General features: G+C 44.7%; 1 protein-coding gene across 1 annotated transcript in view; it reads left to right on the plus strand.

The window, feature by feature from the left end:
- RSRC1 (arginine and serine rich coiled-coil 1) overlaps positions 1-26,505 on the plus strand; it is a 169,002-nt gene extending 142,497 nt beyond the window's left edge. Inside the window, exons 8-11 of the mRNA XM_062583147.1 lie at positions 1,322-1,390; positions 22,446-22,552; positions 23,502-23,651; positions 24,848-26,505. Of these exons, the coding sequence (XP_062439131.1) occupies positions 1,322-1,390; positions 22,446-22,552; positions 23,502-23,651; positions 24,848-24,940 (419 nt within the window). The 3' untranslated portion in view covers positions 24,941-26,505. The remainder of the gene's footprint in view (positions 1-1,321; positions 1,391-22,445; positions 22,553-23,501; positions 23,652-24,847) is intronic.
- The last annotated feature ends 344 nt before the right edge of the window (positions 26,506-26,849 follow it).

Here is a 26,849-nt window from a genome sequence, read left to right on the forward strand (position 1 = left end):
TAAAGTGTAAATGAAGTAAAAGTCTTTCGAGTTACTAGCGGTTTGTTTTTATTATCTGATTTAATACATTCTTGTAATGATGTTCACTGGCAGAAAAGTTTTAATATTTCATGACTTTGGATGTAGTGTAAATATATACAAAAGCATGTAAATGGAAACAGATGTCTGTGTAATTACTTCTGTGCTTTTGTAACGCCGCTCTTTAAGCTGCCTGTTTTAAGGAGGTGTAGCTACTGCCTGCAAAACGGCATCGGGACCCGAAAGAGCCCGTCACGTGGTACTCGTTTTCTCCAAGCTCAGCACTTGAGTTTTGTATCGGTAAATTATCAGTTCATTCACTAGGTGGTGAGGCTAAGTGCATGCAAAACTGAGTAAGCACTTGTTATTTCTACCACAGTTTACACTGATCTTATTGCCTAAGAAGGCCTGGTCGAAATTCTGAATCCTACTTCTTTTTGGCATGGTGATACTTTTTAAAACTTAATATTTCATCAGGTATAATGCTGTTAGAGACTTATTCGCACTTAGTTCGCTCATCAGGCAGTGAGATGGCAATAAAAGAGAATGGCTCCTTTGAGACATTAATGCTTTAGAATAAATGATGTGCTAGAACAGAAATTTAATTAATTTACAGAGTATATTGATAGTCCCTTGTTACTGTGCTGTATATTTTTAATCTTCTTTAACATCTGTAGTAAAGTGTTTGAAAACCTCTGCAGTTGAGCAACTAGTAGATAATTAAGTAATAAGGGAAGAGGTTTCTAGAGAGAAAAAGGGTTACATATTCGTAACACGAATAAAGTACTGCTGCTATGATTTGCAATGAAGAAAAAATAATACACTACCTTATTTAATACTAAGTATTTGACTTGTGTTTTAAATGCAATCTGGCACTCTGCGTCCCTGAAAATACTATTTTCTTCTTTTAATCTGCAAAAAAGATCTTACAGATTACTCGCTATAGTAGCAAATCTTTTTGAAATGCACTGCATTTTTGTCTGTGGTTTGATGATAGGATGGGGAGACTTGTGTTTAAGAAACAAAACTCTTACAAGTTTTACTTACAAAAAATGAATGCAGAGATTTGTATTGAACTACTATTGCATGCAGAAGTTACCTCGCTAACACCACCACTTAACAGTAGCGATACCTTTAAAGGAAATGCATTAAGAACCAAACTGGCTTCTTACTTGTGCACTGACTTCACTTTGGGACCTGCAAAAATGAATCTGAAATTGGTTTAACCCCCCAGGAAATGTTTGGAAAATTAAGTTAACCAGTTCTGAAATTTGTTGTTAAAGTTCTCTTCTTTTCTTTTTAGCTAAAGCAGATGAAGCTTTAAAGGCTAAAGAGAGAAGTGAAGAAGAAGCAAAGAAAAGAAAGGAAGAAGGTAATACAGTTTCTTTCTTCACTAACAAGCTATAAATACATGGTGAGTCAGAGATCACACATTTTTTTGAGGGACCAAGTTCCACTGGGGCTCTGTGATTTCCTGGAAAGGAGGTGGACAGCCTTCTCCTCATTCTCCTTCTGATCCCCACAGCTTTCTGTTTATGGCAGGTAACATTCCTATGACAATAACAAGCATTGCTAAACGTGTAAGAAATTTTAACCAGATGGTTTGTCATATTTTAAAATTAAGATGCCCTTAAAGCAGCCTAACAGTTTGAAACCAAGTTAGGTGCTAAGACCTTACGACCAGCCAGTACCATTGGTGTGGGGGCTGGCTCTGTCGCTTGACCGAGGCTCGGCAGCTGGCCAGCTTGGCTGGGTGTTTAGTCTGTGCGGTGTCCACAAGTGCACTGCTGTGTGTCTCGAGGAAGCGGTGGATGCGGGAGGTTGGCAGGACTTGGGCTGTTACCCTTTGCAAGACAGTCGGTGGAAAGTTGATAGATAATGACTGGACAATTAAAACAGATGTATTTTGCTTCTGTGTCACTGAATAACGGGAAGAGACGTTTTCAGCTGTGTGACAAAGCCACTGCAAACCCACCGCGAGGAAGGCTGCCAGGTTCTCGCGGCAGCTCTGATCGGCCTCCCTGCCTCAGAGAGGCAGCGCTGTGGGTCCAGCACAACTGAACCACTTCGCTCTCTGGGGCCTGTATTGTTTGTACGGTGACTTAGACGTGTAAGTCTTCACTTCCCTCATGCAGCGGTTCGACTCTGGGATGTGCGTTGTCGCACAGCGGTCACTGCAGTGAACATCTCCAGCTTGTTTGTCTTAAATGCTGAGAGGTTTAAGGATGTGACATTGAACAGCCTCCGGGAAAGTGTATGCCTTGATTTTCCCTGCCCTTTGAATCTCGGCTACCTACCCAGGGTGAGATTTTTAACAATTCACTAAACACAATCCAGATTTCTAGGGCAACGTAACGTTGTAGGAGATCAAACGTTTTTCAGGGCTGACTTTTTGATAGATTGATTTGCTATGAAAGTCGATGTTGGACCCAAATATCAGTGGTATTTTGGTTAAGGGCAGGGTGTCATTTATGGGGGAGAGCGATATAAACTCAAGCTCTTTGGGACAACTTGAAAATTTGAGGAGACATTAAGAGATTGATGTATTTCTAGTTCTTTGTGTGATATGACAATAAAAGCATTAGGCCAACCTTAAACCAGGAAAAGTCTTGCGGAAGGGAGGAGGTCATAGCTTGCTGGGGAATGCAGTAAGGGGAAGAAAATAAGGAAAGCAGAGCGGAGAGAGGTTTACCATTTTACTGCTCCACTCTTTCCAAAATATCATCTTTCTTTACAATCTCTGTAAACTGATTTGGCAGTCTCTTGAGTCTACCCCCACTCTTCCCAGCCATCCAGCCGAACCTCGAGGTAAAGATAAGGAACTTTAATTTTGCTGCATCTCTTTCCTCATGTCTCCCCAGCCTCCAAGGTACCAGTCTGATATATACGTATATCTTTTAGGGCCTGCTCCAAAAGCGCTGAGTTTTTTGGACATTTATTTACAAATTCATTTGATACTGGAACCAGCTGTCAGCAAGATTTTTGGACCAGGAGAAGACATCCTATCTGTTTCTGTGTTGCTCTCTGTTCTTAGGTAGCAAGTTTAGTTGCTATTTATTTAGTTCCAAACTTCTACAATTTTCTTACTATATATTTTCTTATACATATGAACCTAAAGCCTAAATAATTTCTGAAGCCTAACTCAAGCCTGGATAATTTCTGGAGGCAGTCTAAAGCTTATTTGCACTTCCTCCCCCGGCAAACCTCTTTAAATCCTAAAGTGTGAATGAGAAAATTAAGTCTACTTTACAGTTCTGATTCAGATGGCTGCCATTTTACAGGATTTTTACATTTTTACGTGATTTCCCACCCCCTGTTTATTTCTAGACTTAGATGTCTTTAATAAGCTGCAGATTGTGGGACTTACCATGAAGTACACAAGTGTCTTTCAAAACTCTAATGTAATCTCTATTAAAAATTCATGTGATTGATTCCCCTGATCTGTTTTTTTATAATGTAGTCAAAAAAGTTAATGTTTTGCAATGTGAGGTTAATCCAAAGGAATTTGCGTGTACTGACTGCTCGTTCTGCGTTCCTCATGAGGCTGGGCTTCCTCTGCTCCTGCCTGGTGGCTGCCGCGGGCCCTGCACGGTTTTGGGGAGAATATTCAGCTCTTCAGGAATATCTCATCCCTGCTGTGAGTTCTCAGGGCTTCAAAGAGCATTTTGCAAATGTCAAGTTAGTGGAATAATATCGATAGTTATCAGTAAGAATAAAAAAAAAAGCAAAGGGAAGAATAGTTGGTTAGTGAACCAGAAGAATAAAAAAAAAAAGCGAAGGGAAAAATAGTTGGTTAGTGAACAGAAACAGTGGTAATGTGCAGTGGAAGCAGGTGGTGGGAGCTGCTTTCGCGTTTCCTAACGCGCGCTGTGAAAACTGGCCGGCGGTGTCCTCGGGACGGCTGCAGGGATGCGACGGTGGTGTTGTAAAACGAATAGAAAACGTGTCCTGTTAAGGAAAGTCATCAATTTATCTGAGCAATTAGCTGCCAGCTAGGAATAGAGAGTTTCATTTTCACTGGAGTTATTAAATTGCTTGACAAGCGTTTAAGCATGCCCAGTCCTTGCAGGACACCCAGAGAAATCAGAAGGTGGCGTGGGAAACGCCGGTTTGGTGTGGGTTTGTTTGCAGCCCGCTTCCGCGAGTAAGGCGCTCGTCCGGCGCGCGCTCGGGGTGGTAGCTGCGGCGGAGCACGTTCCCCCTCGGGGCGCGGAGCCCGGCGGGCCCCTTTGCTCGCCGAAGCCGCTCTCTGGCGCCCGCCGTGGCTCCCGCGTGCCGCAGGGTGGGTTCTCCCGGGGGGCTCCGGCTCCCCCGCAGGGCCGCCGTCCTCCCCGCGCGTGGCGCGAAGCGTGGCGCGGTGGCGGCGCGCGCTGCAGACGGGGCAAGGTTTGCTTTTTTGGGGGTGGGTTGGTTTTTAGCTTTTTGCTCTCTCAAAATGGTAAGAATTTAAATGCTCAATCAGGAAACTGTCGTTACCCTAGATTATTATGTAGCGTGAAAAATCCACTCTGACTGATTTTGAATTCTAATGACTGTTTTATTATGCGCTTAATTTTCCGTGGCGGTTCCCTGCCTGGGCTCCCGAACCCTCTTGGCTGAAATTTTAATAATGCAATCGAGTAAGTCCCCCGAGGGACGGCGCAGTTACAGAAGCTGCCCTGCGCTTTGGCACTCGTTGCCTAACGGTCCTCGGTCCGTCTGTGCCTGCTCAGACGGAAGCGTTTGCCGAAAACGTCTGTCGATGCCTCAACAGACGGGGCGGACGGCTCGCGCGGCCCCTTCCGCGGGCGAGGTCCGGTGCTCGCTGCCGCTCGGCGGCGCCGGGAGCTGCCCGCGGTGCCGCCGCCGCTTGCGCGCCCTCCCGTGCCGCGGCCGCCGTCGTCCCTGCAGCCGGCTGAAGGACACGCGCGCAAAATCATTTGTTGTAACAAAAAAGCGAAGCGAGGGAGAAGAGGCTCCCTCCTAATTTGAATTTTTCAGTTTGATTACATTTGCACTTCCATTGGAGCTATGCTAATTTGCTGCATGAGATTAGGCCTATTAACGAAAAGGGCCCTGCTTTTACACGAGTGTTTTCAGTGGAGGACGTTTGCTGCTTTGGTTTTGTTTACTCGTTACCGTCTGGTATTGGCTGCGAATGACATCAAAATCTGCAGGGAATTTCACTGTCAAACTGGATTGTAACTCTCGGCCTGGCAAGTCAAATGCAAAGAACTGAAACGCGAAACAGTAGTAGCTGCCATGATGCAGGCAGCATGCTGCAGGAGCAAAATGCTTCCCTTCGACTCTCGTTCAGCTGCGCGGGTTGTGCTACTGCCACATGCTCGAGTTGCTTGTCTTACTGTATCGTGCATAAATCGTATTATAAAATTTTTAGTTTAAAATACAGCTATTTCTACAATTGTGCAGAGAGTTGAAACCGGGGAAGCTACTAGACATCCTAGACCTCGGGCAGCCTGTTGCCCGTAACAGATTGGCGTACAGGAAGGTTTGGATCAGATAACAGGGCAAAGAAGTTTTTCAGAATGCAGCTAAATAAGGTTTGTTCTGGTGCAATCCATCAATAAATAAATCAATGCGAGTGCCGCGCTCGCGCTGGGCGTCTGTGAGCCGGGTGCCTTCATTCTGGCATTTGCATTTTTTGTTTCTCATGTGTGTTGGCCCAACGTTGAATTGATTAGTTATGCCTAGCTAGTAAGCAGTGAAACATTTTTATATGCTCTAGGGAAATAAATTTGGCAGAAAATCAGCATGAGTAGATTTAATTATCACTCTGAGACCTTTTCCTTTTCTGGCTTAGTGATCCTGAAACTCTGTGTTTCACTGAAATCTGTGTGGACGCTAAGCTTCGCTTCCCAATTTGTTCCTCCACGCAATGATAAGCCAAGCAATTACTGGTTTATTGATTTTTCATCATGGCAAATTTAAAGTTGATTTTTTCCTGAAAAGGCAGGGGTGATTAAGTGTTTCCCCTCGGTTTAGTACAAGAGAGCTATGTGGCAGAATCTAATATCCTGAGGTCAACCTCTGCAGGCAGATAATACGGTGTCTTGGCCACGTGTTAAGGAGAGAAATCAGGACTACAAATGTGATAGGATATATGTGGAGACAGTTTAATTTGCTCCATTTATATGAACAAGTCATGTGGCACATGCTTGGAAAACATCCTTTTGAATAGGCTTGGAAATGAAGCCCACGTGGGCAGGAGGAATGAGGGAATACAAGCAGGAAAAGCATTAAAGCAGTTAGTGTGAGGAGAGAATTGTCTTTTAAAAAGAGAAATAAAACAAGTCTTTGATGTTTTATTCACAGATTTTATTGAATATGCATGCTGCTTTAGTGATACCTTTATTGCAGCTTTAACCTGACATTAGAAAAAGGGTTTTTTTTCCTGAAGCATTCTCACAGCAGTCGTGCTGTAGAATGCAGTTTGCTTTTTATGGCTTTGTTTTGGGATATGTGAATTAACCAGATTTGAACAGGAAAATTGTGCTTTGCAGAGCTGGTACCATGTTCTGCTGTAGCCTAAGCAGACTTTCAGAACAGGTTATTTTATGGATTTAGATAAAATGGGGTATTTACCAGTGCATGCAGTAGTTTGTTTTAAAAATTTTTCTCCTATCTTTTTGTTTCATATCAAATAGAAATGTAAATCTAGTTATGAAATGTGAAGCAAGCTAACTTGTGCATACTTGGGCTAGTTTGGGAAGAAACTCAACACTTCCCCAAGTATCTTCTGGCCTTCAAGCCCGAGCTGCGGAGGGCAGCGTGGGTGGGAGGCTGTAGTGCAGGACTGGAAGAGACCCTGCAGCTGCCGAGGTTCAAATCGGCAATGGAAACTGCCGGGAAAATGCATCCAAGTGGTTTCTATGAAAGCGATGAGCCCAAATTCCGATCTCGGAGTCCAGCTTTTCAGTGCTTCGAGACTGGGCTTTGGAGGCAGCGGTTTGGTTTGACTAAGGTTTAGCACCGAAACAGAGTCTGGATTCTCATCCTGAATCAACCCTCAATGTCTCAGAACGGCTTTTTGGATTGGAACTGTCTCGTTCCACCATTTTTAGCTTCCCTTAGTATTACTATTATTAGAAATTCGGAAGAAAGTCTTCTACGCATAACGCGTTCTTTGCTCTGTACTGTGAGTAACCTGCTCTTCTCCCAGGCAAGACGGTTTAGTTAGATGTTGAAAGCATTGACTGCTTCGCCTCCGCCGTTTCAAACGAGCCGCCGGCGGGAGGGTGCTGCTGCCGCCTTAGCTATAAACTCTCCACATACTCCACACTGTAAGTCCTGTTTTTATACTTACCTTTAACCTGTTGGAAAAGCTTCTCCATGGAGAAGCGAACCCGGCGTTTGTCCGCGGCAGGGCGAGGCAGGCTGCCTGCTATTTTACTTAACACTTCTTCAGTAAAAGTGAAAAGGTTGTACCTTGGTGTAATTGATATTAAAAACATTGGTTGAATCTGCTACAAAAAGATTCGATTGCATGAGGTCAGGCCATGTCGCTGTAATAAGTTAAAGTGCTTTACTCAATGATACGAAAATATATTAAGATGCCCTTAAGTTCATTAGTTACTGCCTTAGGTCATAGTTTTATGTTCAGTAAATTTTAGTGAAGTTCGTTGTTGCAGCAATGACCTGAGCTCAGTCTGTTAAGCCTTCAAATTATGTAGTGTGCATATCGTGAAGGAAATGCAATTTGTGCTTTAGTTCAGATATGGAAATGTTCCTTAACTATTGCAGCATGCATTGGGCAGTTCAGCTGCAGTGCTATGCCATATTTATGAAGAATTATTTAACTGCTTCCAGTATTCTGCAGTAATCTGCAGAAGATTTTATGAGACAACTTTGAAAAATGAATGATTGAAGCAGTTTCAGAAAAAATACGGTTTATTCTCACTGTGAATAATTGTTTTAGACTCTTATGAAAATTGTGAAGTCCGGTCTTTCCCATTTTACCTTAACAATGGCAGATTTTAAGCAAAGCGTGCACAAGCCTCTGCCGCTGCACCCTCGGTGTCCCCGGCGTGCGGCTGTTGCTTCATTAGGCTGACACAACACCTGGTGTTGCGCTGGTGGTCTCCCGAGGACGCTGCAGCATCTGGCGCACACTGTGATCTTTTTGTGTGTGCGTTTAATCTTTTTATTGACGTTTTGTAATTAAAAGTAAGCAGGAGCGAATCAAGGATAATATAAAAATGTAAAGTTTTGTACAGTTACGGCAGCATAGCACAGCGCTCGGAAAGGCACCCAAGTAACAGTAAAAATCGTGCGAAGGATGCAGAAGCGCTAGGAAATGGGGCCTCTTTCTTGGTGAGCTCCATGGCAGTCGTCCGCCCAGCACAGCTCGCCGCCGGCGTCCCCTCGGATACGTGATCCGTACCCCCCGGGCAGGACGGCTGTTTAACTAATTGGGGGATTTTTTTTCAAGCTTCTGTAATTAATACTCCCTTCTAAAGTTGTTCCTTTCTCAGATTTTAGGCTACCTGGTGCCCGTCCACCATCTTCGGCATCTCCGTGTTTCGTCCGTCCCGTGGTCCTGCGTGCTGCCGCGGGGTGCCGCGGGGTGCCGCGGGGTGCCGCGGGGTGCCGCGGGGTGCAGCGGGGTGCAGCGGGGTGCCGCGGGGTGCAGCGGGGTGCTGCGGGGTGCAGCGGGGTGCCGCGGGGCCCTTGCCGTTGCAGCTGCGTCTTTGCGAAGCAGGAATGCCGTGGGCGCCGTCAGCAAGGGGCAGGAGGGAGGAGGCTTCGGCTTTGGCTGGCCAGCGCTGCTGCCTTGCCAGGGTTGCACGGCGCCTCGGATATGAAATCTCCCTTAGCAAACAGAGAGGCACCTGTTGGAAGCTGTGCTGCGACGGTGGCAGGGGTTTTGCGAAATTTATTGAGTTTAAATATTTGTTACCTTCGCACCTAACTCTGTAGCAACGCGCAGGAACGCAACGGGAGGCTGCCGCCCTCCACGCCAGTCCGCGTAAACTGAGAGGGAGCAGCAGGCCTCGCTTACAGCGAGCGAAGTAAAACTTTGGAAAGAACGGTAGGAGGGCTTGCAGCAGCGACGGGGTCGACTGGTTTCTATTGCCATTATTTTAAGAGTGTTTCAGCGGGGCGCGCGCCCGGGCCGCGCCTCTCCCGACGCGGTGGAACGGCTCCGCTCGAAGTAACGCCGCGTTCCTCCGCTCGCGCCTGGCCGTAAGCACTCCGGCTGCGCGGACGGAGGCTTTGTCCGGATCCCCGCGAAGATTCCCCTACGTGCGCGGCAGAGCCCTGCAACGGGGCAGAAGCGTGCAAGGCCTGTGGATGGCTAAAGGGAAAGCGCAGCGCAGCTTTGTTTGAAGGAAAGCAGGTTAGAAAAAACAGCTTCCCTTATATCATCCATGCACGTTTTTTTCTTTGCTTCTGCGTTAAAATATGAAGCAGCATTTGCCTGTTTGCAAACTTTTTTTGGGGGGGGGGGCGGGGGGAGGGCAGATCAATTTTCTTCTGAATGACTGAATTAATACATGGGATCCCTTTGAAAGAGATGCAGAATCAGCAAGATGTTTGTAAATATTAAAATTATTTTGAAGCTCATATTTTAATCATTAAATCTTATTTTAATAATTATAGCAGGTATAATTGAAGCTGTACTTTTACATCTGTAAAGATAGGCAAACTGTAAGCAGGTCAGAGCTAGGGTACTGTTAAAACCTTACCTAAAAAGTAGAAAGTTATCTTCCCTTCCCTCCTACTCCCAGAAGAAAAATGCTCTCTATTATGGATAGGTACTGCAAATCAGTGTATTTCACCTGCATTATGTTAAAAAACGCTTAATTTCAATGCCTTTCAAAGCCGGATTTTTAGATTACAGGTTAGCACTTTTGCCGTCTTTGAAAAGATGTTTTCACTCATATAGGCCGCTTGTAGAAGACTATCAAATACTCAGTTTTTACCTACTTCTCTTCTAAAAATGAGAATACAGATAAACTCCTTGGTGCTCTCACAGGGCCATTTATGGCTATTTACAAATTATAGGTCTGGAAATTTTCTTCAAAACTTAAGGTACCCGAAAAAAAAAAAAAAAAAAAGTTGCTTGTGTTGTACTTCATTAATGCTGTGCATTTTACTGACTTCTTTATGGCATTTATTTGTACCAAAGGATAAGCCCGAGACGAGCATCAGTTAAGGTAATGGGATTGTAAAGCAATCACGTAATTAGTTATCTGACTTCAATCATTTAAAAAGAATTTATAGCTACGTATTGAAAAGCTGCTTCCAAAAGGGAAAAATAAACGGCGGTGCGCGAAGAGGAGGGCGGGATGGGCTGGCGGCAGGGCCGCGGCGCGGGGCCCGGCTTTGGCCGAGCGCGGAGGGGCGGGAGCGCGGCTCGGCGTGGTCTGCCCGCGGTTTGGGGTGGCTGCGTCCCGCCGCGGAGGAGCCGGCCCCTTCCCGCCGTCCCGCGGAGCCCCCGGCCCCGCCGCTGTTCATCCTGTGCGAGGGAGAGCTACAAATCCCTCTTTACTGTTCCCCTTTGAGAGTCACGCAACTTTAGGAAAAAAAGAAAAAAAGAGAGAGGGAGGGAGGGAGGGAGGGAGAGACCTTTGGTAGGGGGAGATTTTGTCTTCTGGCTGACCAAAATTTGCCATCTGGTGATGTGTATATGCTGCTGTGATGACATGCCTCTATTTTTTTTTTTTCTTGATTTAGCAAATTAACCAAAAAGATGAACGTTGAAAAAGTCGTTTTTTTAAGAACCAGCACCTCATGGTTGCAGTTCCTATATTGCTGAACACTCCAGTTTGGCATCCCACAGAAAAATATGCTTCAGTGAGGCTCTATATGTTTATTTTTTCCTCTATAACAAAAACCAGAATTCTCCAGAAATCTGAGCCTTGTTCATTCATTAAGTATTTCACTTAAATTCTGAGGTTTGGTCTTTAAATTTCCATTAATTTGCACTGTTTGGTCTATTGAGGTTTTCATTTGTCAAAATTGTTAGCTCTGGGGTATTAGTTACGCAAATATTGATGTGTAGCTTTGGCCTGTTAGCTATCAATTGAAATCAGAAAATCGATGGACTTAATAGCTCCTCATTACACCGTTGATGCATTTGCAAGCCTGAGTTGAGCGTTGCCAGTGAGGAATCAATGCAGTCAAAAACTATTACGTGATCACTGCCAGAAACACTTTCATAAGGGTTTGGTGTGTTTAGAGTTGATTTTAACTTCCATGGCTGTTTTGGATGCAAAACCCGACCTTCTTGGGGGCGGTTTTGCCTCGGAGGTGCCCCAAGAACGTGGCACCTCTTTTTTTCCAGAAAAGCATATAGTATTTGCTTTTTTAGTTTAAAACACTGCGTCGAGTAATTAAACGTAGTTGAACAGGAGGTTACAAAATTTAAATGTATCCAGAAGATGTTATCTAAAAATAAATACAGTGGTCTCTGTGAGGACTTTTTGTGGTGAAGACTCTGCTTTCTGGCGTGCAGCAGTACCCAAGCTTTCCTGGTGCCGGGAGCTCTGCCGTTTGCCTGGGGCGCCCGCTGAGGGCTGGCGAGAGCGTGCAAAGCGAGTCGACGCTCGGTGTTTGCTTTGGCGTGCTTTCCGTCGCCTCAGCAGCGGTGAGGCTGTCGCCCCCGCGGCAGGGCTCCCGGGGAGAGCCCGAGAGGCTCCGCAGCGAGCGGAGGCTGGAGAGGGTCTGGCGGGGCCCGCGGGAGGACGGAGCGGCCGGGGGACGCGGCGCGCGGTGCCTCTCTCGCTCGGGCTTCCTCCAGCGCGTGCGCTCCTCCGCCGTCGCTGTGATGTTCTGGGGGTCGAGACGCGATTAGCAAACCGTGAGATCCTGAAAATAATTGACTTACGGGCTGTAAGCGAAGCATTACTCTTTTCCAGCCCGTGTTTGGGGGTTTCCGACATAGGGAATTTGTGATCCGCCGGCGAATGCTGCGACTGCCGAGCGCCTTGCGTCGGGCACCTCCTGCCGCGTCAGCCTTGCCTCTCTGCGGGAGCATTTCATCTGCTCAGCGCGACACTAAAAACGCTCACTTTGAAGATTATTTTAACTTAGAGAAGTTACTTTTGATGCAACTATTGAATGATACTGGGAGAATAATCACCCGTGTAGCGCGTAGCCGGCGACACGCTCCGCGGTGGAGACTGGTCTCCATGACTTCTGCTCAAGTCCTGGCCTGGCTGCAGTTCGCTCTCTTGACATTGGCAAAAAATTACAGTTGAAAAATTATCCGTACGTTAGAGGTATTTCTTAAAAGCTGTATATCATTTAAGATCATTCTGCTATTTTAGCTATTTAGTTTTAAGGAATGCACTTCATAACTAAGCAGTATGAGATAGTTAAAAAGCAGGAAGCATCATTTGGGCTGGAGCACCTGCCCTCTGAGGAACGGCCGCGAGAGCTGGGCCGCCTCAGCCTGGGGAGGAGCAGACTGAGGGGGGACCTGATCAGTGCGTACAAGTACCTGAAGGGAGGGTGTCAAGGGGACGGGGACAAACTCTTCAGTTGCCCCATGTGACAGGACAAGAGGCAGTGGGCAGAAACTGAAGCACAGGAAGCTCCGCCTGACCGTGAGGGGGAATTTCTTCCCTGTGAGGGTGACGGAGCACTGGACCAGGTTGCCCAGGGAGGTTGTGGAGTCTCCTTCTCTGGAGATCTTCCAGGCCCGCCTGGATGCAACCCTGTCTAGCATGCTCTAGGTGACCCTGCTGAGCAGGGAGGTTGGACTAGATGATCTCCAGAGGTCCCTGCCAACCTTACTGATTCTATGGTTCTGTGATCGAATGCATCAGTAAGGATATTATAACTAGTCTATGTACAGCTTTGTACTAAACAGTATACATAGAAATAACTCAGTACATCGCTCAATTTACATAAAAAGTGGTTCTGTGGATTTTAAATGAATTCATTGTTTGCAGTCAGAAGACTTCTTTTTTCTTTTTCTTTTTCTTTCTTTCTTTTTTTTTTTTTTTTATTTAGGCCATAATCATGCAGAAACATATGCATTTGGTTAAGTTCATGCATAAGTCACCCTCCTGAATTCAAAGGAAATACATATGTCCAAAGCATGTAAATGTTTGCTAGATCTAATTTTTAAATCTACATTACTATTCTCAAAAGTAAATACAAGGAAACAGTGTGTCATTCATTTTATTAAGTGTTTTTGTCCACTGAACAAAGATAGGTTGATAGAGAAAGTAAAATAAAAATACTCACACACTCAGTAAATATGTAGGATGAGTGGAATACAGAACAAATTAATGATATTTAAAGATGACATAGGCAATTATAGCAGAAAGGTCAGGGTAGGTGGCAGTTTTCCCAAGAATATATAGTGCCAGAAAATTCCCCAAAGTATATATTTTAATTGAGTTATGTTTTCTTTCCTTCACATTGAAGCATTAAGGAATTACCCCATTCCTGGTTCTGTGGTCCTGTAATTTAACATGGCAAAATTCCCAGATCCACTTTTTGACAGTAAAACCACATCATGCATATGCTCCCTCCAGTAATGAAATATAACATCGTATTTGCTTCCCAATCATCAGTTCCTTTTTAGTTTGAAACAAAAATACACTTAATATACCAGAAAAAAAATTACAATAGGAAATGTGGAGATGAATAGGACAGCAGTGCAGAAACGCGAGATATCTCTGGAAAAACGCACGAAGCCGGCAGCGCGGAGCGAAGGAGCCGCAAGGGAGGCGGGCGCTGCCGGCGGCTCGGGCCGGGTGCCGCCCGCCGCCCCCGGGGAGCCTCCGTGCGAGAACCGCCCGGGCCGACATAACCTCGAAGGTCTGTGCTGCTCGAAAGCAAAAGCAGAAGAAGAAGTTGAGGCGCGCAGTCAGCCACCGAGGCTTTCTCGCCTTGCGGCCTGGGTGCCAAGAGAAACAGAAAGCCGGCCGGAGCTTCTCGCCGCCGCCGCCTGCCCTGGGAGGGGGCCCGGAGGGGCTCGGCGTGCTGCGCCGTGGGGAGGGCTGGCCGCCCTCGCCTTCCCGGGGAGCCCTCCGGGACCGCGGGCTTCTTTCTCCAGGAGCGACGTCTTTCCCGGCGTGTTCAGCGCGGCTCGCGCCCCGGGGCGGCGGGCAGCCGCGGAGCCCGTCCTGTGCGGGACGCCGAGCGGGAAGGAGGGACGGCCGAGCGCGAGCCGCGAGGTTTGCGCCGCTGCCGCGTCCCCGGGCTGGATCTCGGCCGGGGCCGCGCTCGCTCCCGCACGCCTGTGCCAGCGCCAAGCACCAGCGCTACGCTGCAGCGAACCAGACGCTTGGGAGCTAGGAAAAAAACAGAATTGAGCGTTGCGGGTTGGAGCTTTTTGGCATGGTTGCAGGTTTTCTGCAGGATCTCTGCCTCGGTCGCTCTTCCTTTAGTTGGACGGTCTTCAGGTAACGGGAAGTGTTCGTTGTTTCGTATTCTCCGCATCGCTGTGCAGGCCCGTACTTGTGTCCTATTCAAACCTTGTTTAAAAGCAGCGTTACGCGTTTTCTTGGGGGCTCTTCTGGACGTTCAAAAGAAAGTCCGGGCGGGGTTTGCTTCCGGATGGGTTGGACATCGCTGCCTGCGCCGCCGCGGGCACAGGAGCTTGGCCACAGCTTGAGCGTGGATAGCGTCAGCAGGGGTTTGGGCTGAAAAATAAGAAATCTTGATAAAGCAGGAGCCAACAGGATTTTTTTTCAAGTGTTAGAGTTTGACCAAATGAAGGCGGATTTTCATTAGTAAAGTAAATTCACAGTAATTGAATTTTTGAAAGTTAGGCTTGTCAGTATTAGTAGCCTGGGCAAAATGAGACAGCTGAACTATACGTCCACAAACGGCCAGAGCAGCTGGGCTAAAATCTGCAAAACCTGAACGTGTTTTGGGCATGGGAGACTTTATCCCAAGGCCTTTCAGGTCTGACAAACTTGCAAGTAACCTTCGTCCGGATCTTGTAGCAGGATGCGTGAGGTGATCCCAGCTGCAAGGATTGTTACCAGGGCAATGTATAATCTGTTTTAAAAAGCCCTTGGCAATATATGGCCTAAGAGGTGCATCAGTGTGGATTTAAGATGATCACTGGCAAGCGGGCTGGGCAGGACATCTCAGAAAGTTTGGCTAATGTATTTTTGGTAGCTCAAACTACGCCGCACGTTAGAGAAAAATGGGGACGGTTTTGGCTGGAGAAGCCCGTGGAGTCGTTGTATGGCCTTTGGCCAAGGCGAGCGGCCGGAGGGGCCGGGGTCCCGCTCGGAGGCACCCCGCGGGCTCGGCTCGGCTTTGAGTCGCCCCGTGCAAGCCGCTTCCAGGCGGGGAGCGCTGCGGGCTCCACCGCAGGCCGGCGCGTAGGCTGGGGACGGGCGCCAGAGTCCAAACGGCAAAGTAAGTTCCTGTATTCGGGGGGCTGCAGTTCCCACATGACAGTTGCGCCCCTGTTCACGTCCGGACCTCCGTGTCGTGGACGTCGATCTCGGCGGTTGTGCCGATCCTACACGGAAACATATCGCGTTTCAAACAAGGAGTTACTGGAGAGACCAGGAGGAGCTATGGGGTGAGCTTCAGGCTTCACTGAGAACTTTCTTGTTTATGCTGGCTAAGGCTGAGTTGAAATGTGATTTTAAATATACATATTATATTTTATTGGGGCTGGACAAATGTTTAGCTGGAATAAACCTTAATATTTCATTTACCAGCTAAAGATCTGGCCTAGTGAAGAACTGGAAAAATGAAAAACAGAAACAGATAAAACAACTGTTTTGCCAATCCATGTTTCATTTTTCATTTAGCTTCTTCAACTGTATTTGGCGTCTGAGGGTCACCAGAAGGGGTGCCAGCTCCTGTGCTTTGCTCCTGACACGTTGCTGAGAACCACAGCACAGACCGAAATAAAAACCTGCGAGTTGCTCTTTAATGACACTAAGCATCCTAAGAGCACCACGTGCCAACGCATAACCCCCCGGAACTGGCAGCACGCGGGCAGCACGTGCCGTACCTTGCCAAGGCTCCGGGGCTGTTGGCGTTTGCTGCCCTTAACGTGCAGCAGAGAACTGGGCACGGGCCGTCAGCCGTCGAAGCCGGCTCCGTGCGGAAGAGCCCGCGCTCGCGGGAAGGAGCCCTCGCCCACGTCCCGAGTCGCTCCGGTGCCGATACTTGTTTTCGCCATTCCTACACCATTGCCTCCCTGCACCTAATTGGCAGAGCAGGGAAACACTTTTATTTATGTGCAGGTGGATAATAGATACGTGTCTAAGTTTAATATGGACAAATTGTTATATATTGTAATATATACACTCCTCAGTCTGTACATACAATATAGAGGTTATTTGGGATGCAGATATATAAAAGATAGAAGAACCCAGTAATTGCCTTTAAGATCAGAGCACAAAGCATTACCTTGGATTTTACAAGGCCAGCGAGCAACAAAAGAGCAGTAATTTATGAGCTCAGCGTAAAAGAATAGCATAATTGCATTAAAAATTAATGCTAATGAACACTAAAATGGGGAAGGTGGTTATGATGAAAGTTTGTATTCATCTTTCCTGGGTTGAATGATGGCTAGTGGCTTGATTAATGGCTTAATTTCTATCAATTAGCGGGGAAAAATCTCCTACGAGACAAGGGTAAATTGAGCATTGAATTACATATCTTGCTTTTGTGTGCTGAGAAAAGAGCTGCTGCGTAGCTCCGACATTAGCCGCAGTGACGAATGCGGTGGGCCCCGCGCCGCTGCGCTGGGGGCCTGCGGCCACCGGCCCGCCCCAGCCGCTGGCCGCCTCCGGGGCGGCCAGGCCTCCGGCTCCCGAGCCGCAGCCTCTGCTCTGCCCTCTTCGCCTGGGCTCTCTTTCCCCCTCTCTGTTACGGCAAGGAATTCAACGCTTTTAGGCATATTGGAGTCGTTTCCTCGTGCTTTATTAGCTGCCTTTGACCTTTTCCTGGGGTGGTTTTGAAGGTATCCGAAACGGCGTCAGAGTTTGCGGGAACGTACGGAGCGGCGCCTGCGGAAGCGCGGCGGGAGGTCGGCGGGCACAGGCGGGTCCGGCGGCCGCGGCGGGACCGGCCCGCGTGCCCGCCGTCTGTGCACGGCTGCGTTTCAAAACTCCGGTCCCGAAGTTTCCCAGGGCGTCTCTTATTTGAATTCTTGGGATTTTATCCCTGATACTTTGATTGTTTTTAAAGTAAAAAGTGTTAGTGTCTAGAATTGCTTTAAAATAGTGTGAAAGCTAGGTTATAATTTATTGTAATAATAAGCTGTAAACACCCGGTTCTTTATAGTTGAACTGAAGAATCCGAATCAACAGTAAGAACTTCCCTTGGCCACAGTTGCTCGTTCTGTGCCTGCTTCATAGCTTCTGCACGTTTGGGTGGGAAGAGTTGCTGATTTGCAGCGTTAGCAGACAGGAGCGGTGGCTGCTGCGTTGGCACCGTGCGGGGCAGTTTGCTGTACCTAAAGAGGCCTGGAGGCGCCGGAGGCGGCGACGTGAAGGTGCCGCTCGCTGTGCCGGAGGGAGGGCTGAGGCGGCGCTGGCCCGTGCAGCGCGGTTGTCTGAGCGAGCTGAACAAAGGGGCGAGCTGCGCGCTGCCCTTCGGCGAGCTGCTGCCTCCCCCTAACGGCTGGCCCCGGGCGGAGGGGGCCGCGGCCGCGGCTCGGGGCTGCCGGAGGGTCCGAGCGGGCGGCGGGCGGGCCGGGCCGGGCGCGAGGCTGCCGCTCGGGCTGGGCTCCCGCGCGGCGGCGAAGCTCGCCGGCAGCGCCGGGGCTGCGCGTGGCGCGGGCGCCCGGCCCTGCTCGCGCCGGGCTCGCGCCAGGCGGCCCGGTCGGCCCGCCCGGGTGCGGCGGGGCGTCGAGCCCGCGGCGGCCGCGCGCCCTCCGGGCCCCTCTGCTGCTCGCGGCCGCCTGAGGCCGCAGTGAAGGCGGCCGCCTCGGCCCCTTTGGCGCAGCGCCGGGGCCTGGGACGCAGCGGGTCCCCCCGGTCCTGCCGCGTTTTCTTGCGCCCTGCTGCTGCCGTTTCATTCAGTAAAAATGTTTTGGTGTTACTCACGATAAAAGACGAAAGCATCCCTACACCGTGTAGTGTTTTTATCTCTTCTGCTCCAAATCATCTAGATTAAAACTTCACATTTCTTTGAGTACATTGGTTTGCATAGCCAGGGATAAAATGGAAAGTAATTAGAAAGCACTGCGCGTGTGAAAGCACGCTGAAAAAGTACACGGTTGTTCCCAGTACCACCGAAACCAGCCGGAAGTGAAACTGGAAGAAGGGGGAAATGCTTTCTTCTTCCCTTGGTTTCTTTAGTCTGATGTCTCTGTTTTCTTCTTTTAATGTCCAACTCGTAAGCAAAGGAGCAGAAAAAATAGCTTTTTTCTCAAGTATTTCAGAGCATATTATTTAAAATGTGTAATATGTTAAATAGGTCAATGAAGTTGACCAACTGTATTGTTTAAAATGTAAAATAATCAGTAAGATGTGAAGAAAGCTAACTTCCGAGGAGTGTTTTAGTTTTATTATTCAGTGAGTGTGATTCGCCATCGAGGTGCTGGGGGAAGCGCCGCTTGGCTGAAGGGTCCGCTTCGTTCTCACGGCCGGGATTACAGGTTCGCAGCAAACCCAGTTACCGCTGTGAATTCGCACCTACGGATCACAGGGGAGGTGTCTGAAGGAGGCGGCCGGGGCCCGCCCTCGGGGTGGTTCGCGCCGTGTTCCCAGCCCTTTAATGTCCCGGTTCGGAGCGGGACACGCGCGGGGGAGCGGGCGGCGGCGCGGCGGCGGCCCGCGGACACAGCGCCCCCTGGCGGCGCCGCCCCGCGCCGCGCCCGCCCGCGCCTCCCTCCGCGTGTCACGCGTTATTGTCAGCAGAAAATATCTCGGGAAATCAGTTTAGCCGTAATTTTTATTGCAGATAGGAGAGCCTATTTATAAAAAAAAAACCGCCCTCAACAAGCCCTAATACGATATTAAGTTTATTTTTTTCGCTGTAACACAGTAAAAAGACTTGCTGTGCAATGAGTTAGTATTGATTTTTTTTGTCTGTAGCCTCTTAGCTTTCTGACTCCATTATTTTTGATTTTACTATGAAATACATATCCTTTCTACTGACATCTGACAAATAACATATGGAAGTCATTTTATCTACCAATAATGTGTTTGTCAAAAATACCATACGCTAATGGATTATGCTTCCTCTAGTCCATTTTCCCCAAGTTAATGTCACTGATGTAATTCTAAAAACACTCAGTGATTTTTGTCTCACTTAATGATTTGTCATTCCTATAGGTTTGTGTATGATTCACGTAAAATACTGTAATGGGCTAGGAACGTACAAAAGGTATTAAGAGCTGCGCAGCTGATTTTAAATCCACATTCAGCTGCCTTTCTCTGGTGTCCAGTTTTAATTCCGTGACTAGCAAGTGCACTGGGCGTTCTTTTATTTACGCTCAGACCAGAGGGACCGAGGGCTCGGCAGATGATCGCCCCTCTCCGCCAGGGCAGCGCTGATGTGTTTTCATGCTTCCTGTGGGCTCTTCCTGGGCACTGCTTTGGGGACAGAACTTTCTGAAAACCAGGAATCTTTTGCAGCAGTCCAGCAGAACTGTTAGCCACAAGCTGAACTGTCACCGAGGGATTTTTTCCTTCTAAATCCCAAAGAATCAGGCTGACCTGCGTACTTGGGCGCTGTCCCATGCGGTGCCAAAGCCAAGGCTTTGCCGAGGCCACCAGGGAGCCCGGCCCGGGGCACCCAGGACCACGTCCCTCCCGGTTATCGCCACTCGCTCCAGCGCCCTCTTTTTAATCCAAAGTACCCGGTATCGCTGCAGTCCGTAGGCGGATGTTCTTCCCTCAGGGGAGACCAGGCTGGGGGGTTATCATAACATTCAGCTTCCTGTGTATTTCCTACAATGCTACAAATCCCTTGCTCAGCTTCAATGAGATTATTAAAATGCCAGGTGTGAGGTCATTATTTGAAGCAGTTACAGTGCTTTAAGTAGTTACCCAGACTCGGCAGTCAGAGTTGACTTTACACACGTTCAACATATTCAAAAATAGCTGGCATGTCTCTGATTTTTCAATTCATCATATCCATAAAGGCTAAATTGTGTTCTCAAGTTACTCTTAACCAACAAGGTATCTTCTTGTTTGCTGCTTAAAATTATCTACCTTTTTCCCTGCCTCTTGTCTCCCTTACCTGTTTTCTGAATGTTCTTCACAACAAAAGCTGTCTACTGCTCGCTGACACGGCGCCTCAGTCATTTCACACTGGCCCCAGTTGCTGGTGTGTAAAACAAGTGGCATTCAGAAGTAAATGAGATGGAGAATAAGTGGGTTAAAATTGTAAAAGAAAGCAGAGTTAGAAGAATGAGTTAGAAATCCAAGGTTTGCTAGTCACTGCAGTTAGATATAGAAGGCGAGGAGAATTAACTGAGGTGTGAATCTAAAGATGCAGAAAATGCAACAGGCAGTAAAGCAAATACTTTTTTTTATCAAATATGCTATAATGAACAACCCATTTTACCCATGATTTTGATTAAGGGGTTGGTAAATCAGTGTCGGCATGTCCATTCCAGGAATATTTCAGAGCTGTCATGAGTTTGTTCATCTGAAGCTCCACTTGGTTGTCATTAGAAGTCCGAAATGAGTTTTCAGTGGTTAGCCATTCTAGAAAGCTGTAAATTACATTCATTTTTTTCCTCAGGCAAAACTAAAAGCATTTTGCAGCATGTGTGTAGATTTGCATGCATCTAGACTTAGAATTTTGTATACATAAAAATAATTTGGTACTTCTGAGCTTCTGAATAGTTCTGCAAACTGTTTTGGCCTGCAAGCTCTTTTCCTGATTTTAAATATTCTTTGATTCTTTAATGTTTTATACACACACATATGCTACAAATACTCACTTTAAATTTGTTTTACCTACTCTTAAAATTACTCTTGCCTATTTATGAGATTTTCCATCAAACTTCAGGTATGTGAACAAATGGCACTGTCTTATCCTATACTGCTTTTTCCTTACTTTCCTTGGCAATCTCCTTTTTACTTTATAGCTTAAGGTTCTGTGACTGATAAACTGATCTTCACACGACCAGATCCCTCAGCAATACAAAACTGATCTACGTAAGGCAGAGGTAGACATATATGCAGTTTCTTTCAAGTTTATACTGAAAGCTGTTGAATGAGACAGCGCTGAACTTTTAGATGGTGCAAACATATGATATCTGCTCTGACATAAAGCCTGTCAGTACAAAACAGTTTAAAAACAAATTTGAACCAGAAGAGAGTTCATACTAGATCAGCACTGTGCATCATGTCAATACAGTATTGCAAGTCTGGCAGCAGAGCTTCAGAGGTGATTCACTGTTTTGTTGAACTGTGGCTTAAGTATGAGGTTTTGTGTTTCAAGCAAGCTGATTTTACCACCAGCTTTTGCTGAAAGAAGTAAAGCCGGACTGCATGACAAGCATGGGCGAGAGAGGAGAAATGTCCCTTTGGCACTGCTGACTAGTACATCAGCTTAGCTATAATACGAAACTTCATCATCATTCATCAGTAACTTGATAAAAAGGGTTAATTTCTGCTAGGATATTAATAATCTTACATTATGAAGAACTTCTGGTTTCCTACCAGTCTAATCTATCCAGAAGATCATCCCACTGAATAATGAACTTACAAAACATACCTGACAATACCCGGGTTGTATTTTTACTAAGTTTTACCATAACTACTCTTTTTCACTAAAACATCACTTGGAGCTACATTCTTTTCCTCAACAAGAAATCTCAACCAGGGCTACACAGGTATCTGGTGAAATGTGCATGCATTGTGTAAGACCTCAGAATACAGTAACGAAGCAGTGTTGCTTATTTGAACAGCTGCCATTCCCATAGCTTTCTCCATTTAGTCAGCTAAGAAACATACTGGCACACAACATATAGTATCTATATCTTACAGATGTTTTATTACCTCATACAAAAATACAATTCAGAAAATTCTACGTTTTTTTGTCAAAATCATTTCATAGTGTAAATGTTAATACAGAACTAATTACTTAGCTTGTTTTAAGAAGAATACAGATGGGTCATCCTTCTGACATCAACCACTGAAGTCAAATTCACCGTCTTACAAGCAGAAATATTTTACTAAAATGTACAAATTTTACTCCACTAAATTGTCTGTACTGAGAATCCTTAACTTTCCCAGGAACTTCTCCTGCTATAAATCTAGCACAGTTATCCCATAAGAACTTAGCTAGCAAATTCATCAGTTAGTACCTTGAATTATATCACATATTGAGCCAAAACGGCCAACTCACTGTTGTTATTTTTACTAAAGAAGGGAGTTCTTCTCTGCAACAGATTATTTTAGCTTGCATTACAAGTTTTTTTTTTTCTGCTATATGGTGTAAAATATATTCAAGGTATTGCTTAGACATAGCATTTATCATAGGCTTACACTGATGTATACTGACATTACAACTTCTTTTTGTAGACCAAACCACCCTAGTAGAGCAAGTCAAACGAGTAAAAGAAATTGAAGCTATTGAAAGTGACTCCTTTGTTCCACAGACATTCAGATCAAGTAAAGAAGTCAAAAAGGTAAGTTTTCAATATCCTTTCTTTGTACACAATCCTTTCAAAGTCAGGTGGAAGATGCACTATTAGTATAGTTGCCACTGATGAAAGCATCGATGTCGACAATTCTAAATCCCACTGTTGGAGTCACTGTTCAGACAATTCTCCAAAGCGCTTAATGTGGTGGTGAAGGAAGAATGTGCTTAGATGTGTGAGAAATTTCAATGAAATAATCAAATGCTTTGACTATATGTTCTAATCATGTAAATTCTTTTAAAATCATATAAAATCATGAAGTGTTTTTAAGGAAAAGCAGAATAATTAAAATGCAAAGGTAATCAAACATTTACATTGTAATTAAAAGGAGAGATCAGTATTTTTAATTCTGCTTAACTGAAGCCAGACTTTAAAGCCGTATTTAGTCATGGAAATAAATGGCGTAGTTTTCAGAAAACTTTCTGCAAAACTAACTTCAGACATCCAAGTTTCAAAATTTTGGCCAATAAGTCTTCTAAGAGAACCCAGACACTTCTGTCTTTGGAAGAAGCAAGCAAAGCCTTGGTTTGTTTTTTCCATTTGACAGTAAAATGATTTAAATTATCCCTCTGTGTTTCCCCAAGAACATACACGTTACTGTCTTTTCAGAAGTCTTCGAGAAGTTCATGCAGCTTCTTAAGAAAGTGATCTAAAACCAAAAGCTACTGTTCTGCAAGGTTGCAAATTGCTCTGTTTGCTCCCTTTGCAATTTGGCAACGCCTTGTGCTTCACTTCGTATGTTCAGCCTAGACATCAGTCTGTGTCCAGGCAGCTCCCGCTAAACATTCAGAGGGGTGTTTGCATGAGGAGCCTTTAGTGGGCATATGCTGCAATGCGAAGAAGTCGAACTCTGAGCTAAGGTACTGCCGTGCCTCAGAGTCTGAGGAGCAGCCTTGTTATTGCATAGTGATACCCAGATGTATTTCTTTCTTTTTAGACAACAGAACCTTCTGAACTAAAGTATGAACCTGTAACTGTAGGAGTGGGAACTGCTGATGCCCCTGCTACTGAAAAAGAAACAGCAACAACTGCCAGCATTCCTACTGCTATCAAATATCAAGATGATAATTCTTTAGCACATCCAAATGTAAGTGTGTTGATATTTACTTTATCTTTAGAGAAAAACAGTCCACTGAATGAAAGCAGGTTCATATGACCTAACTATTTTTGTTGTGTTGCTTATCAAATAATCTGTTATCTGAAGACTACTTACTAATGAGCTTATCATTGGCTCAAAAAGGATGACGTCCCTTGCATAATCCAAAAGAGAAAAATTACAAAAAACGTTTACCAACCTTTTTGACTAAAAGCCAAATGAATGTGAGTGAAATTTTTTTTTCTCTTCTTTTGTTTTCCTTTTTTAACTTTTCCTGTTGATATTTTTGCTGAAGCTTTGTTCCTGGATCAGTCACATGACCTGAAGAATAAAACAAATGCTGTAGAACAGAAATGCAAAGCAATTACTTAGCAATTTAGCAGAATTAGATGGGAAAATTCAGCAGTGAACACCTGGATGAATGTTTCAGGATTTTCACAGGATAAATTATGCTGAGTTGTTGATCATTGTAAACCACAGGATAAACTTTCTTATTTCTAAGTTCTATTTCCAGTTACACAATATAAAATGAAAAAAAATATACAGTCCTATTCTTTTATCCAGTCAAAACATTAAGCTCTGTTAAAGTGATGTAGTTTTAGAGTTACATACACATTTTAGAATGAAGTAGCATGATAATTTAGTGTAGGAGAATTTAAAAATAAAAAAGTTTAAGAAAAAAATGCTTTTGATTTGTTTTTGAAAGCTGATGGAGGACTCAGAACTTAACTGCACTTTATGAAATTCTAAAGCTTTAACTATGTGACAGGCTTTTTCAAGATGTGATTTTTAAACCAATGTAGTTAAACTTAGGCAAATTCCTTTGTGGACACTTAAATAAGAGTATTCACAGTAGATTTTATTTTTTAATTAGCATGGTAAAATGATTTACTCAAAACTAATACAAGTTTTGAATAATGAATATGGTTACTGAAGACAGAAGACCTGCATAATATGACAAACTTGTTGTTTCAGTAGGAGACTTAAGTAGAAATTTCTTGACTTTCAACTTATTAAAGTCTCAGTTTTTACTGCTGTATTTATGTCAGCTTTTTGTTTTAATGCCGGTACGCAGCTGTGCTTTTCTTAGCATTGAAATAGTTGATATATATTTTGTAAGATTATAACAAATACAGATAAAGCTAACAGAGTTGTGCCTACTTTTCTCCTCCCCATTCTCCCCACAGCTATTTATTGAGAAAGTGGAAGCAGAAGAAAAGTGGTTTCAGAGGTTGATTGCGCTTCGGCAAGAAAGGCTCATGGGCAGTCCAGTGGCCTGAGTGAACTGCTGTGAACATCACACAGGAATTCTCTGTGATGCTAAGAAATCCTACCACTATATTTCTCTTTTCAGGCGATTTTAATACTCAGCAAGTTGTACAGAGAATAACTATTTCATCTGAATAAACTAAAATGGTCTGTCCTCTTTTTCTTTTCCCCCCTAATTCATTGCTGGGTTGCTTGTATTGCTAAACTACCTGCTGTGGAAGGGAAGGCTATCATGGCAGTGTAATTTGCTTTTTTTGTACTGAATTTCTCTTGTGTGCAAAAGACTTGATAGCCCAATCAAATACATATGTATAAATATATATACATATATGTCCATGTAGAAAGGTAAGTGAAAAACTAAAACTGTCCAAGAAAGTTCAGATTTACCAGTGCTGGTACAGGAGTGCAGATGATAGCTCCCCGGGCCGTTAGATCTTTTGCAGCTGAGGAAGGATTCAGGGCAAATTATATTACTGTTCTCTTTCCTTCCTTCATTTTTCTCCTTGCTGAGGGGACATTCTAAACTGCTGCATTCATCTGCCTGCTCCAACCTTATCCTGGTTCCTCACTTTGGCCTTGAGTAGAAAGAAACCTTTGTTTTAAATTTGCTCAAACATCTATATTCTACTGTTAGGATACTGTAGAGTCAACAGATATAATTAAAAATCATGTTATTCTTTTAAACAATTTTGTATTAGTTTTCAGCAGGTTTCAGTATTTTCTAGGTATTTTTAAGAACATTAAAATGATGAATATTCTGGAAAACCTAGCTTTCTAGGAACTCTCAATGGCAAAAAGTATAAATATTATTGTGTGTATCAGTAGGAACCTTTACTGAACAAGACTAGTGGCATACCTATTTCTAGGCAGAGTGACTGTTTTTAGGATATGAAGTTTCCATTTGTTAAAATGTGACTTTAAAGGATGAGATTAGTCAAATCTAGGCTACTATCCAGCTTTTCTCATGTACTCCAATTAGTATATTAAAAAAAATCCACCTACTATCCAACTAATACTAGACACCATCCGAAAAAAACCCAAAACCCAGAAGTATTTCTTCTGAGGTGTCTGGCAAATCTGTGGGAAAACTGTAACATCAGTGAAAGATTAAAATAAACCTTACAGGTCTGGACATACCTCATTGAAAATGACATGCATCATCTTCCTGTTTGAATGAAGAAATTCATTTTTTTTTTAATGTTGCTTTTCTTTGTTCTCAGATTTGTCGTGAAAAAAAATGGAGGGTGGAGGATTCTGGAAATATACTTTAAATGATCATTTTATTGCTTAGATTAATGCTGTGAAAGGAAAATGTATTATAAATATGCTGAAATGCAAGTTTAATTTTTCTTTACGAACTGTTTTACTGAGTCCTGCTTTAAAATAGGTGTTTATATTTCAAGACAATTTTGTCTGCAACTAAAGGGGAAAAAAAAGTTTTATTTCAGCATTTTCAAATGGGTACCATTTGGAAATCTTCTGTTTTCTAATCTCCTTCTATGTATCTTTCATAGCAAATAAAAACTGTTTGATCCTTGTATAAGGTAAGGATTAAATTCCTCTTTTTCAAACACTATGTCAGATAATTTTTGTATTTTTATTTTGTGCAAAATAATTTCTTTTATGTAGTTTGCAATCCTATAAAATATTTAAAAATTCTAGAAACCACTCTGTTATAAGTAAGTGACACTTAGCAGTGACAACAAGATGTACCTACTATTGCTTATCTGTCCATAAAAAAATTGCCTAGCAAGTCCACACTGGAAAATTGTGAGCAAGATCTGAATAGAAAATGCAAAGCACATTTAGATGATCTGAAATAAACCGAAAAGTTAAATACAAAGCCCTGTAGTGAAATACTCCAAACATAATTTTGAGACACAAAGCAAATCATTGCCATACTGATTTTTATAGTTCCAT

Source organism: Rhea pennata, chromosome 9 (genome assembly GCF_028389875.1).
Source record: "Rhea pennata isolate bPtePen1 chromosome 9, bPtePen1.pri, whole genome shotgun sequence".
NCBI classification, from domain to species: Eukaryota; Metazoa; Chordata; class Aves; order Rheiformes; family Rheidae; genus Rhea; species Rhea pennata.